We start from the raw sequence: 14,624 nt of genomic DNA on the forward strand, positions 1-14,624 counted from the left end.
AGGGAGATGACTTAATTTTGTGAAAAAGGGCCCAAGATGAAGCAGCAGCTGACAGAAGGCCAGTATCCCTTGAGAAGGTCATTTTCACTGGATCAGCAGCCTGCCTCCCCTTACTATTTTTTCTCTACACACAGTGAAATGTTCCTACCTCACAGTGACATTCATCTTTTCCATCCAGCAAAATCATAGCTTATTGTTGCAAAATGACATCTTTTTCTTCGTGCTTTAGAAGTGCCTTTTTATTTTGGAAATACACAGAGAGGGAAATGTTCATCACCAAACTGATTTAAGAGAGAAAGAAATGCGGAATATTGCACTCACCTCTCCAGCACCAGGCAGCCTCCACCTCCTCAATCCATCAGTACAAACGCTCGCAATCCACTGACGCCTCTCCTCTGCTTTGGCCCTTTTTCACATCAGCATCTGCGATTTGCCGCGAGCAGACACACCACGACTGCAGGGACTAACCCCACAGCCCCAGCAGGAGCAGGAACCTGCCCTTTCCCATCTTCTCCCTGCGAAACACAACCGTAAAACCCCGGGATTTTCTAGAGGCGGCGGTGGGAGCACTTGTCCGGCGGCCCCCCGCGGGAGACAGGGAGGTGCTCGGCGCTCTCGCCGGGGAGCCGGGCAGGGGGAGCGCGGGGCTGGCGCTGGAGGAGGAGCCGGAGCTCCAGCCCGTTTCCACGCCAACCGCGGGGGTACCGCGGGCGGGGCGGCGCGGCCGGCGGGCGGCTCCGGCTGCGCTCCGGCCCCGCTGCTGCTGCTGCCGCCCGGGGGGCGGCCGGGCCCGCAGCCCCCGCGGCCCCCGCGGCCCCGCAGCCCCCGCCCCGCCGCGGCGCAGAAGGAGCCGATGGTGGCGAGGGGTTCGGGGCTCGTTCCCGGCTCTGGCTCCGCCGCACTCGCGCATTACATAATGTGCGGGCACGGCCGCGCTGCCGGCCTGTGCCGCGGGCTCTGCCCGCGCCGGCCCCGGGGGCTGCGGCGGGGCACGGCCCGGCTCGGCTGGGAGGGTCAGCGGTGCTGTCACCACGCGTATTTTAGAGGGAACAAGTCGCCTACGTGTTGGAATGATGCAGTGACGGGAGAAAAAACAGTTTCTTTAGTTACGTGGGATTCACCTGCTCTTTGCTTTCCTTCCATCACTCAGTTGCTCTCAGTACTGGGCATATGTTTCCTTCTGCTTTTGCCTTTCTGCCTTTTGCGTTTGTATATGTGTAATTTACTACGGCTTTTTTAAATTAACGATGAGTATCATTTTCTTTTTATCTCATAAATGGATTTACCCAATTTATATTTTACATTTTTCCTTGTGTCTTTTTCCTTTTAGCTACAATACTAGTTGCATTGTTGGGTCTTCAGCCCTGATCAAATAGCTGATTTCCCCCTACACTGCTAATTTTATAGGCATGATTTGTTGCTGATACACTTCAGCTGGAGATAGCAACAGACACTCACACACACACGGGATGCAGGCATTTTTCCCACAATAAGACCAACATAATACAGCACAGAAAGCGTCTGATTCCTGTAAATGATATCACTTCCAGTACTGATATTATCAGCAGAGCTGTCACACTGATGAATTATAATAATGAAATACTTCCATGTAAAAATCAGTATACCATGTGAAGGAAATTTTCCTATAAGTACAGAATCTTAGGTGTTGTTCACACCAGAAGAGTTTGCCAGTACATCTGGACTGGCAAAGTTGTTCTGGTAAACTCCTAGCATTTAAAAAAGAAATGCCATATACCTAACTTGTATTGTTCTGCCAGCAAAACAATAATGTTCAAATCATAAATTTGCCTTCCTGTAATAAAAAATATCTCTACAGTTCTATTTCAGAATTTTAGCTTTCAGGATACATGCTCACATGTCTTGGTGCATCTGTAAGATCAGATAGTGGTCAATTTAAAACTTTTAATAGTGTTTTGTTTTTCAGAGGCACTCTTTACTTGCAAGTGCATAAATCCCTGATATAGTTATGTTGGCAAGGGAATAGAATAAAAAAATGTATCTGTGGTAACTGAGTAGTCTGGATAATAGGATAAAAGAACAATAACAAGGTGTACAGGCTTAACTGCGATTCCATAAAGAACAAGTAGTTACTATAGAAACTGTCACATTACATGTATCTTTAGTATAGTACTTGATATGTGAGAAAAGGCATCTTCCACACACTACCCAACTGTGGCAGAAATAACAGCATCAGCCACCATCATCCTGGGGAGGAAGATCTTTGTTCGTGTGCTCTCTACAGAGAGAGCTGTTGTAACCATTTACAGTTGCTATAACAAAACACTTTCTTGCAGTTTTGGGGGAGGCACCTGTAAATCAACTGCTGGCAGTGAAGGAATTATGAACATGCAGTACCTGAGTAATGGAACAGGTCTGAGAAGTTCAGGGTTTTTATTCAAACACCACCATATGGGAACTTGCTGTTGATTAATGGCAGAGTTAAAACCCAGCTCAGCTGACAAATGCACCAGCAGACATGTCTAAGTTTTCTTCAGTCTCACCTTGTCCTGCATCCAGAAATTCTCAATTAGGGCCTTTCAGCATGTATTGATTGCACTACATGTAGCTAAGCTCCCACAGGAATTTAAAGAGAAATATATATCTCCAAATAGTGTTTACAGGTAATTAAATGCCAAAGTCAAACAGCAGAGAAACCCAATTCCTTAGCTCAGTACTCTAAATGCTGTTCCTTGTATACAGAGAGACTGAAAACACACAAATACCTATTGAAAATGAATAATTTGTGTGGAAACAGTAAAGGGTAGTGTGAGGGAGGTGTGATGATCTGATGGGATTTCTGTTCCCTCTTCCATGTCAGGGAGGTCACATTTATCCCGTCTCAAAGCAGGCTCTCATTTGAAGGGAGCAGTGTTTGACTGGTGAGGTGCAGCTTCTGGACCTCTTGGCTGCACGAGTTTCATTCAACTTGCCAGTGCTATTCATTGAGCAAAAGCCAAATCCTTGCCTGTTTACTGCTGCTTTTTGTTTGGGATCAATCAAAATAGATGCATTCATACATGTTTAGTTTGAAGACAATAGTGCTAAAACAGCAATGTGCTCTTAAGTGGAAAATCCCATAGGGATTTTTCTAATCAATTACCCTTTATTATACCATGACAACATCAAAATATTTATATGCACACATGCAATGTTCTTGGTGAATGTACATCTCCAAATGATAGAGGGTAAATTGAGAGGCCACATCTGGTCTGTAATAAAAATATAATAAAAGACACTTTGTATTTCATTCAATTTTCTACCAAACACCCTCTTTTTAACAAGCAATTGTAGATCTGGGTTAGATATTTATAGACAGGTCTGTGATTCTCTCAGCGTGAAGAACTGAACAGAACATTTAGAGAAGAATAAAAAGGTTGTATTTTTATTTTTAACCATTTTTCTCACGTGGAAGAGTTTAAAATAGCATCAAGTACAGATGACTGGGATCTGATATTTATAAGTAACTGGCATATTGTTGCTTTGTATCAGTGACTGGGAGATGGTGGAGAAAAAAATCATGAATGCACCTTCCATCAGGTGGTATCAGCCTGACCTCATTTGGCTTTATCACTTAGGATGTAAATTCACTTTCTACCAGAATTTCACCCTTTTATCTTTCTCACACCCTTCAGGTAAGTGAGGGTTCCACTTAATATTGACAGTTTACTCTTTCTATGAGGGCAAATTATGGGAGACATTTGGGAATGTGAACCCAGATAATGAGTTCCAGTTAATACCACAATCAGCTAATCAACCTGCTGCCTTGGCAGCTCACAGTCATTGGCTCAGCTGCTCGGTCAGCACTTGCCACTGAAGCCAAGTTTAGGAAAACAAACACGAAATCCAGCAGCTGGAGAACTGCTCTCCTGGAGCCCTGGGAGATGCTCTGGCTTTCCTGGAGAGGTGACTTTGTGTAGCAGTCCCTGCTTATCCTAAACTTTGTGATGGATACATGGGAAGAAAGCTACAGACAGAGATATCATGAAGTAAGATAAAGGAGCATAGATCTTTATAAAGAACCCATCCTTCAAGGCTGCTTTATGATGTTACTTTAAAGAAAAGGGCAATTAAAGTATTCTTTGCTCATTTTTCACTATTGAAAGAAAAGGAATGGGGAAAATAACAAAACAAACCCCCTCAAACTTTAACCCAAAGTAGGGATCTTTTGGTAAAGTAAACAAGAGATCTGTGAAGTGTGAACAGACAAAATCACTGGAGATCAAAACATACAGATTTTTGGGAATTACACCCAGGAGAGGTAATTAAAGAGTGCCAAAATTTTTTGCAACTGAAGCTTTTAAAACAAAAAGTACCAGCTACAGATCTCCTGGTAAAGTGGGCTGAGCAATAGGTTGTTGGCTACTCTTTGGATGCCCTCTTCCCTCCTGCAGTCTTCCTGTTTGAGGCCTTTCCACTTGATAAGAATGACTAAATATTCACTGAAGAGTGAGTTGAAAGTAGGTCTCTCCCACTTGAGGACACAGGTGGGCATTTAGGGTTTAATTTTTGCAGTAGCAAACAAACAAAAAGAAGAAATGTACTGATTTCAAACATATTTAGTTTTGTCACTGATGTTCTTATCAGCTGAAGAAGTATCAAATTTGGACCTCAAAATATTATATATATATATATATAAATAGGTACTTAGAAAAAATGTTATGATTTGACTTCACACTTACTTGTATCTTTTACATGTGATAATTCTACTTCATGTCAGAACCACGAGATACAGCTACAATTTCAGCTGGGTTTTGTGATTTACTTTTCCTTTCAGAAAGTTTTGCTCTGTCAATGACATGCACATGATCGATTCAGTGACCAGAAGTGACTTAGGGAGGAATTCAGCCTCCAGATGAGTCTCTGAGACCATGTTCAGCTTTCAAGGGTGTCCTGTCTGGCCTCCAGCTGCACCCCAGGAAAGTCCAAGTTTCCTGCAGGCCTGAAGTCCCACCTGACAGTGCCAAGAGATCCCTCAGACTCTGAGGTGACACTGGAAACCCACATTCAGCCATCTGAGCCACTCACTGACTGGCTGGGGGATGGAATGGGCAAAGCACATTGTGCCAACCTTATCTAACAAAGCAACTGATTTAAACTGATAAACACATTATCACATCTTTGAATTAATGTCGTTTTCAGACTTACAACAATGTTATTTTAAAAAGCATATTAAAACAGCAGTCATTTCTATCAGCTGATAGTTTCTGATATCTGTTATAATTGTTGCAAATCTGATTCTCTCTGTTTAACAGTGTTTTGAATCCTCTGTATATAATGTTCTTAAAGATAAGCACATTAGTAGCACTGTTGAAGTGCCTGTGCCTAATCTGCCATGTTTACAGAAGCTGGACCTAATATTTTAGTCCAGGTTAAGTAACAGGTTCATTTTGCTGTAGTGGCTTGGGTCCTACTGCACTACTTGTTTTCCAAATAAATGATGCCAAAGGTCTTTCTGCAAGAACCCCCTCACATTCACTCACTTAGAGCCTCATTCAGGAAGGCACTTCTAATCAGAAAATATGTATATTAAGACAGGGGCCTATTTGTGATAGACTGCTTTGAGTCTGTGATTTACAGCTCACTGAAGGAATAAGGCTCTCAACCCAAGAGCAACATTTACAGGGGAGGCACTTCAGAAAACAAATCATCCTCAGAAGCAGCCCACACCTTGGCTCTCTTGTATTCAATTAATATTAAGGAATTTTTCACTGCTTGAAATAAAATATAGTTTAAACGTATTGAAAAGCACTACTGTAGAACCCCAGTCAGAACAGAATGCAATTTTCATTGAGTAGCAGAAAGTACTTTTCCTCATGAACAGGGCTTTCCATGGAAAACATGGACTCTGCAAAGTAGCAGGTCTGAGTGGGAAGGGGAGACTCCGCCCGCCTTTCCATCCTCACGTCGTGCAGCCATCTGGGCCTGTGGCTCTAATCAAGATGTGTCTCCTCTTCTCATTTCAAACAAAATTGCCAAGCCAGAGCATCTGAGGCAGAAAAGGATTTCACCCACCTGTAGTACTGTATTCTTCTTTTCCAGGAGGTTTTATCAGTTGTGCCCATTCAGTTGTGCTCCTCTTGGCACCAGAGTAAAAGCAGTGGGAACTGTAGGATAAAATTGCCTTCCTGCAGCTCTGCCAGCCTGCCTGCTCAGCAAACGTGAGCAGGGCATTTGTCAGCGCTACAACTTCTCCAGCTTCTTTTAATTTGAAATTTCTATCAGGTCATTTTTTAAAGCAGAAAAAAAAAAAAAATCTCCCACCCTTCTAACAATGGAGAAAATGTAAAACAGAAGTGCTTACACAATGAGACTGAATTCGTGTTCCCATTAATTTCCTCCTGTTGTCTTCTACTATTTGCAGTCTTTCAGTCTGTTCAGTTTTCAGTCTGTGCAATGATTCATATCTTCAAAGCAAGTTTATGTTAATATTCAGGACAAAATTCCTCAGAATCTGACACATCATGAATTCTAGATATTTTGCTGCTTTAAGCCTCTCAATTTTATTGTTTGACAGTAGTATAATCAAATCTATATAAGAAACTTTCTCATTCATATACCTCTGTTTGATGGATTTTGATTCAGTTGTACTATAGAAGTTCAGAGAGTGCTTTCACCTTCTTAATGACACATTTCTCCTAAGGAAAAAAAAAATGAAAAAAATGTTCTTTTATGCCTGAGCATGTGAGGTTAATTCATGAGTTGCAAAAGGTGAACGTTACAGATAACCAAAATGTTATACTGGGCATTTGGCTGAGCAGTGCCATTTTGCACTGCAGAGTTCCAGTTGCACAGGTATAGCTCCCAGGCAGAGAAATTTAAGGTAGTTGAGAAAACTGTTTCCTGAATTTCATTCATGCTGCTTTAATGTTTTGACCCTCTGCCTCCAAAGAGGAAAGATTGTTTTTTTAAAATCTGTTCTCTCAGCTGAAGTTCTGAAAACTTCCAATTGTGCATCTCTCTCACATTAAGGGTTTGTAAGGCAGTTGGACTTAAGAGTTCAAAATCGTTTTTATCAGTGTAAGACATTGTGAAATTGGCTCTGATTGGTTTCCCGACTGTTCCACTGACTTACCGTAAACAACTTTTGCCTCCTCCTTTCCCATCCACTCCTCTCCCCAGCCAGGCAGACAATAATCCCTGCAGGAAATGAGCTCTCACACATCTTTACAAGCCTCTGTGACAAGGCAGACCTTTCTCGCCAGGAATCTCTCAAATTTGCTACAATGTAAGTAATAATCATGGGAACGTTTGTCAAGCTGATAATGGCACCTTCATCTCAGAGCAGCAATTTCTGTGACTGAAACCTGCTATAGGAACCCGCACCACTTTCTACTCTCCTGCTGTACACGCTCCGTATAAATACAAAATCCAAGGTTTAAGTAGTGTTTGGGAACCAGCCCAGGTTCTCCTCTGAACATTTTCCCTGTTGGGCAGAGAAATTCAGTAAACTCAGGGCTTCCTGGGAACGCTGTGGCACAACAGGGACCTAGGAAGCTGCAAACCCGCAGAGTCTCATGGCCAGGGGCTGCACTTGCCCCTCTCAGCCTCATCTCACAGCGACACGTCCCCATCACTGACCAGCTCGAAAAAAAAGACAGATTTTGACTTGGAAAATCTGAACTGGGGCAGCCTCAGGGGTTGAGGCTCAGCTTTTCGGGATTAGGTCTCCCAAGGCTTTAGTTTTCTCTACAGTTATTGATCTGAGGACTTTGGCACAAGTAATGCATAAGTCAGATTGTTTTCCTTCCTTCGTGTATTTTGGCAAAGTCTTCTCTGTAGAGGAAATTAATAAATTTCAGGATGACATTTCCTTCTTCATCTAAAAGAATAAGAAAAAAAACCCCTTTGTGTAAATTTTTACAGCTTTTTTCCTTTGATTTTTACGATTTTTAAAAAATATTCTCATAATAAAGGTACTTTGTCAGAGAAATAAAAGCCAAGAAACTTCCTAATTTGTATGGTCATCGTGCATGGCAGATCAGTCAAATGCATGCTACACATATGCACATGCATTCACACACTTAGCTACAAAGGATGACTATGAGTGTGTCTATGTGTTAAGCTACAAATGTAGAAAACTTAAAGAAAATTACTTACATGGGAGGTGCAAACAGCTCGAGCTCTGAAGACTAAATAAATAAATTGCAAAAGATACCACTGCTTATCCTGCCATGTCCAAGCAGCCTATCAACAATTACAGCTGGGAAAAAATCTGAGCCAGTGTTTCTCTGCCATTTCTGTTTCACCTTCATTGGATTGTTTGCTCTCTCGTGTATGACAAGGAATCAATACAGTTTTATTAAAGGAAGGAGAAGTTGCTTTCATTTGGAGACTACCCTCAGATTCCATATGACTGCCCAGCAATCCACAGTTCATGGGTTGTGCACTAGTACAACAGAAAGCATATTCCATTATTTCCAGCATCGTGTTTTGGGTGGTTTCACACTAAAGGATCTGACACTGCCATCAGTCAGAGCCAGGAGACTTGCCTTCCTCAATTTTTGATCTTGAACTGCAGATAATTCTTGTACAAAACCAGAACCTGAGATTTATTCTTCATTTTGGAAACTCCTTCGATGTGAAACACGAGTCTATTGTGTCTAATCATCCCCAGGGTTTCTGAAGATGCTGTGATAAAAGACATTCTGTACACCAGAATCTTTAACTTCTTTAGATATTATTCCTCTTTTCATAGGGCATGAATGATTCAGATGGTCTAAATTACCAAAATGACAATTACTTTTTTAAAAAGTGAATTTGTTTCTTGGGTTTCTGTATTATAACAGAGAAGCCAATGCTGATATATCAGCTGTAGTTTCTATGTTAATTTTTTCAGTGGTGCTTTGATATTACAATTGCACATGCACTAAAGCAAAGTTTCTAAAAACAAAATCAAGATATGCAGGAGTCTCTTTCATTCTTTACTGAGGATTAGGAACCCCTTGTTTACCAAACCAATCTTTTCTGTTTCTTGCTAATGCCAGTAACCTTTTGGATTTTTAAAGGATCCCCAGAGGTAGCCACATTGTGTGCTTCTGCAGGGTACTGCTGACTTTAATCTTTTTATAACCTTAATTTCTGTTATGTCTTTCATTCAGACAGCATCCCAAAATTCTTAGTGTTGGAAAAATCTCAGTGGCTTCAAAAGCAGATCCCGTAATGCTTTTATAAATCTTGTGAAGTTTTATGAAGTTGTTGTATTTTTAGTGAGGATCTGACAGACACTACTATTGAGGTTTGATTTTATACCTGGTAAATCCCCCAGGCTCTCATAACATAAATACATGTGGTCAATGCTCAGATTTGAAAAGGCTTGAAACAGAATTGTTTATTATTCCTAGTCTGATCCAATCCCTGTAGTGTTTTCCTCAGTTCTTTAATACCCCAGTAGCTCTTCAGTTCATCTAAACAGACACTTCCTACCTCTCAGTCCTTTCAGATAAGAGATAATCTCTTGGATCTAGGCACAGTCATCCTTTGGGACACTACTGTTTATTCCTGTTAAATTGTCATGGAAAGACAGAATTATTCTTGCAAAGAAAAGGAAAATATTCTGATTTTCGAAGATGTCAACAGAATTCACCTCTTTAGGTAGAAGGCTGGATAATTCTGATGGATTTTAGGCAGGTGAGTTCAGGTTCATTGAATGTGGTCTGCTCTGCTCCAGACTTACCAGAAAGTTCAGCCCAGTTTATAGTATTTATAGTATTATATTTAATCTACTCCCTGACACAGCCATAATGCTGGAAGCACTGAGACTCAAATTGCTGAATCTTAACATTAAATTAGCTACTACAAAGTTCTCAAACTGTGCTCTTGTGACTGGTGACTCAGAGATCTTCTCAGCGAGTCTAAAGAATAAATTAATGTTTTTCCATTTGAACAGTTGTGAGCAAGGAGTCACTGGGGAGGCTGTTCCAGAGGAGCTCCTGCACTCACCTGGTCCCTCGGAGGGGACCGTCACACCAGCACTGTGTTGTCCAGTGGCTGCACAATAAACACTCTGCTCCCTCTAAAGTAGTGATAAACCACTGCAGTGTGAGCAAGAGACCTGGCAGATCCAGGAATTTTGTCGGGATCATTTGGCTGCTCCAGTGGGTGAGCTCCCCCAGGGCTGTCACAGCTGGCTGTGTTGGTGGCACACCGTGATGCCAGGCAGCAGTTTTCCTTCCCATTTCCTCTTTCCTGGCTGGCCCTGCTTTTCTTTTCCTTGTGTGCTCCTTCCTAAGCAGAAATGCCTTTACTGAGCATTACAAGTCATCGTGTGACTATCACAGAGAGACACCCAAGATGCCAACAGAGATTCATATTCTATACAATCTGTGTTTCCGTATTATTTCACTGTTATATATAAACCAAACATCCCTTTGTGGCCACACATGAGGCACATGCTTCAGACTAAAACAACAATTTGGAGTTGAAAACCAGCATTTTTAAGGAAAGGGATTTGTAATGTGATTTAATTGATTTATGTAATTGAAAACCAAAACAAAACACTACTGTTATGTACTATAAATGACTCCTTTGTCTTCTACAAAATTTAACTTGTTTACATGCCCTGCAGCCATCCTGAGAGAATAGAATAAATGGCAACTCCTCTTTGGGCCTATTTGAACAAAGAATCAGGAAAGGGAGGATGAGAGTGGCCAGAGGGTTATGAGAAGGAAGAGATGAGTGCTCCGATAAAAAGCAGCCCAAGGGAAGATTACAAGTTCTCAGAAAAAACAGATCAATAATGACGTTTACTATGCAGCTGCAAATGCAACTATTTGCATTTTGAAAACAATTTTCCCAACTACTTCACTGTGCCCAGAGTATCCAGAACACTCTCTGCAACAGATAAAACTCCTTTGAAAGGACAGTACTTTAATGGAAAGTTAAGATCCTGAGGAAGCCACTGTATTTTTCAGTATAGGACTGGAGAGCCCAGCTCACCTTCCCCTCCTACTGCTCACGAGGGTGGAAGGATCTGAGACTGCTCGAATTTACAAGTGACTCCCAAACAACTTGCCACTGATTTTGTCTCCTCCCTTTTCCCTCTCTAGACCTTTCACCCTGTGGTTCCCCTGGGAAAACCATGACGAATTTCCACGTGGAAATTTCAGTCCCAGTGTTAGGTAGTCTCTTTTTGTTGTTGTTGATGGCCTTTCCTCTCTGCCCTCTTTCTCTTCACCACATTGAGACTCTTGACAAGGTCAAACAATTCATCTTTGTTTCTATATTTATATCTGGGAAGCTCCCTCTAGTAGCACAACATTTCAGCTGGGACAGCTTTACAAAAACAGTAGGTAAGACAGCTGATGGTACAGAGACCTGGCCTGGGAAAATAAAATGTGTTTTTGGAGAAATGAGAACATCCCAAGTGTTCATACAAAATGAGCACCACCACCTACACTGGGATCTGATCCCAGAATAAATAGTACTTAATGGCTGCCCAAAATAAAAGCAGTCCTGGCTAGGACAAGGTATTGGTGGGATCATTTAGAAGATGAGTGAAACACAGACACAAAGAAGTGAAACCTGAATGCATCCTGTCTAGATGATGATATAGTTGCAAGAATTGAGAGAATTTAGCAAGGAAGTCCTGAAAGAGAGGGAATTGCAGGAAACTAAAAAGAAAAATGGAGATGATGGGGTAAAAAATGCTTATTAAGTATTTGAAAACAAGTACAAAAAATAGGAAAGAGAAAAGTACATCTGCCAGCACAAGAAAGGGAGAGAGAATGGGATAGCAATGGTGACAGACAGAGGGAAAGCAAAGTTAAATCAAGCAGTGGCTTCTCTGAGCTCAGCCCGAGTGTGGCTGCTCTGTGCACCAAGGGTTTGCTTTTGGAATGATGTGATTCAATGCCTGTGGTGTGACACTGCCCCAAGGAAGACTGGTATGCATGTGAATTAAAGCTACACAAAGGTGCTTGCTATGTCAGCTTAAGTCTATCACCTCCAATTCTTGACTCTTCCTCTGAAATTGCACCTCCCAAATTATGACTTTATATTGATTTCCACAGCAAATTTAGAAGTGCACATGATGACTGTGTGAGCAGTCTGGGGATCCCAATTTCACACACTCAGGCCATAGAGTTTCTTTTCATGAAGAGCTTTGGGAGGAGTTTTAAAAGTTGCCTTTGAAAAATCTTGTCTTTCACAGGCTGTTTCAAAAGACTGTGGGAAGGGTGGCTAAAGCAATTCTGGGTATAATTTATAGTCATCTAAGTCTGCTTTAATCTGCTTCCTTGGGAGCAGCTCTCTACTGGCTAAGTAGGAAGTGGGTTCCCTAGTGCCTGGGATTCCATAAGGCATGGAGCATTTCCAGACATATTCTTACTGCTGTCTAAGCCCCCAAAACCTTCCTGTCCCTATAACCCACAATCCAAACAGCAGCAATCCTTGCCAAGGGGGTGAATGCTGGGGATGGAATGAGCTGTGCAAGCTGTGCCTCCTTCTCAGGGACCTCTCCCAGAGCAACAGTGCCGGTGTCCTGGATCACGTCCTTCCACGGGGACGGTACAAACGGGCTGGAGCTGATCTTGGACAAATTCCTTCTTTTGTTCCTCCAGAGGACATACACATGGGGTCAGTTGGGGCTTTTTTTCACTGTGAAATTGCCAACTCCCCCATGCAGTGACACACAGAGCCACAGCTTCAAAGAACATCTTTTCACTTTCCTTTCCTGCCTTGCCTTTCTGGCACAAGGAGAAATCCTTGCCTGTAAAATGTTGTTAGCCTTCAAGAGTGAATTGTCTGAAACTGGTTTTCCTTATTTATTTGAATTCTTACAGCAACTGCCCTCCAAATGCTGCCCAGGTAGTAAAGCTGTAATAATATCAGCCCAAGCCATTTCTTTGCTTTGGCCTTCATAAAGTGGATCCTAGTAAGTCAGGAACATAAGAAGTTATTCAGTGTCAGGAAAACCTCAGAAATATGTACAACAAAATAACCTTCAGATTAGAATCATGTTTTTCATCTGATTGTCAATTTGAGGGATTTCTCCCATGCACAACCAAGGGTCATTAAAATCTCCTTCCCTCTTGTCTCCATTGTGGAGATTCATTTGAAAATACCTTGACGACTCCTATCCACAAAACTTCCTTATCTAACTGTATATGAATCACTTTGAAAGGAGCCACATTTCTCTTAGCAACCAAAGAATCAGTCTTAGCAACAAGACAGCTGGAGAATTTTGTGTTCACATAGTTACTCGTGGACAGTACGTTCTGTTTTCCCCTGGCATTGCTGTTTCAGTGTTGACTTAGTAAAGGGTAAGAAATGGTACAAATCAGGCTCTTGCTCACAGCAGAGACATCACTTGCAGGGCAAATGATGATCTCTCTACCTTTGATGCTGTTTTTGAGGAGCCAGTGCAAGAGCACTGACTGGAAAGTTGAGAATTTAAATTTTTGCTGTGACAGAATTACTACAAAGAAATACGTGAGGGAGCTGCCAGTTCCCAAAATCTTGACTTCCCCCCACAGAAACCACAGTGGAGAATCAAAGCATGAGTTTTAAAGGCTCACACTGCAGCCTCTCTCAGCATCTGTTCACGCTGAGAGCAGTTGGAAAGGCTGGATAGAAGGTGACTTTGTTATATATATATTTCCTATATTTTCTTTGCAAGGATAATTTGGGGATATATATTATAGTGGGAGAAACTGGGAACATCAGAGCAATTGCCATGTTGGTTATTACCTGGGCTCATGATTTACAGGAGTGTTGGGGAAGCTTCCCTGAGGAAACAATGCTAAGATGACATTTAAGAAGAGGGCAGTGTTGGAGTATTTTCCATTTCTCAATCCCACATCTGTGTAAGGAAGTGAGTTACCATCTGTACTTTGATCCTATTGAGAAATTCCAAGTGCAGGTACAACAGTCAGTGCGCTCAGCCCTCACCCACCTTCCTTCCCTGTCTCCTCCCAGGGGCTGCTGGTGTCCTGCAGGCTGGTTTGATTCCCCCCCTGGTACTGAAATTGCAGACTGAGCTGGATGAGATCCTGGAGCTCATCCTGGGCACCCTCTCCAACTGTCTGCGCATGGAGGTTTCAGAAGCCCTGGCAACTGGTGCCATTGCTGCCCTGAGAGAAAAGCTCACACACCCCTCAGCAGCCATCAGAAGCAAAGCAGCTCAGGTCCTGTTAGAAATCAGGTAAAGGAAAACAAACCTGTCCATAATGCCAAAGCCCAAGAAAGTCCTCATTTCAGGAGTAAATCCATGCCATTAGTTTACACTGTGTTCCACTGCACATGGAAGCTGCCACATTTCACACATAAAGCACTATCAGCCTGAATGCACCCATAGATAGAAGGCTTCTAAATATCCTAACTGCTATAAATCACTCAAAAAAGTAGATGCTGATCAGTCATTCCTTCTCCTTCTGTTTGTTTTCAGTATTGGCAGTGGAATCAGGATTTTTTTCCTGGTACAGCACTGCTGAGAAAAAAATCTTGCATGAAAAAGCTTGTAAAACCAGGATTCTGACCACTGTGGAGGTAGAGAGAAGCTCCCTTGCATTTCTGGGCAACACTCTCAGAAAACTGAAGGCCCTGGGAAACTCTCACTGTGATTGAGGACAGAAATAGTTTTCTGACACAGGCTGCTGTGTACGTCA

At 42.2% G+C, this 14,624-nt stretch overlaps 2 protein-coding genes across 4 annotated transcripts in view; one reads left to right on the forward strand and one right to left on the reverse strand.

Annotated features, from left to right (window-relative positions):
• Positions 1 to 631, reverse strand: part of GNAZ (G protein subunit alpha z) — a 52,637-nt gene extending 52,006 nt beyond the window's left edge. For both annotated transcript variants that reach the window (XM_017814091.1, XM_017814092.1), the window contains exon 1: positions 322 to 631. The gene's annotated coding sequence lies outside the window, so the exon portion shown is untranslated. The remainder of the gene's footprint in view (positions 1 to 321) is intronic.
• The window catches only part of RSPH14 (radial spoke head 14 homolog), a 79,125-nt gene that overhangs the window by 59,401 nt on the left and 5,100 nt on the right, over positions 1 to 14,624 (forward strand). For both annotated transcript variants that reach the window (XM_017814093.1, XM_017814094.1), the window contains exon 5: positions 13,936 to 14,161. In XM_017814093.1, the coding sequence (XP_017669582.1) occupies positions 13,936 to 14,161 (226 nt within the window). The remainder of the gene's footprint in view (positions 1 to 13,935; positions 14,162 to 14,624) is intronic.

The sequence above is a fragment of the Lepidothrix coronata genome, unplaced genomic scaffold (assembly GCF_001604755.1).
Source record: "Lepidothrix coronata isolate B3197 unplaced genomic scaffold, Lepidothrix_coronata-1.0 Scaffold44, whole genome shotgun sequence".
Classification (NCBI taxonomy): domain Eukaryota; kingdom Metazoa; phylum Chordata; class Aves; order Passeriformes; family Pipridae; genus Lepidothrix; species Lepidothrix coronata.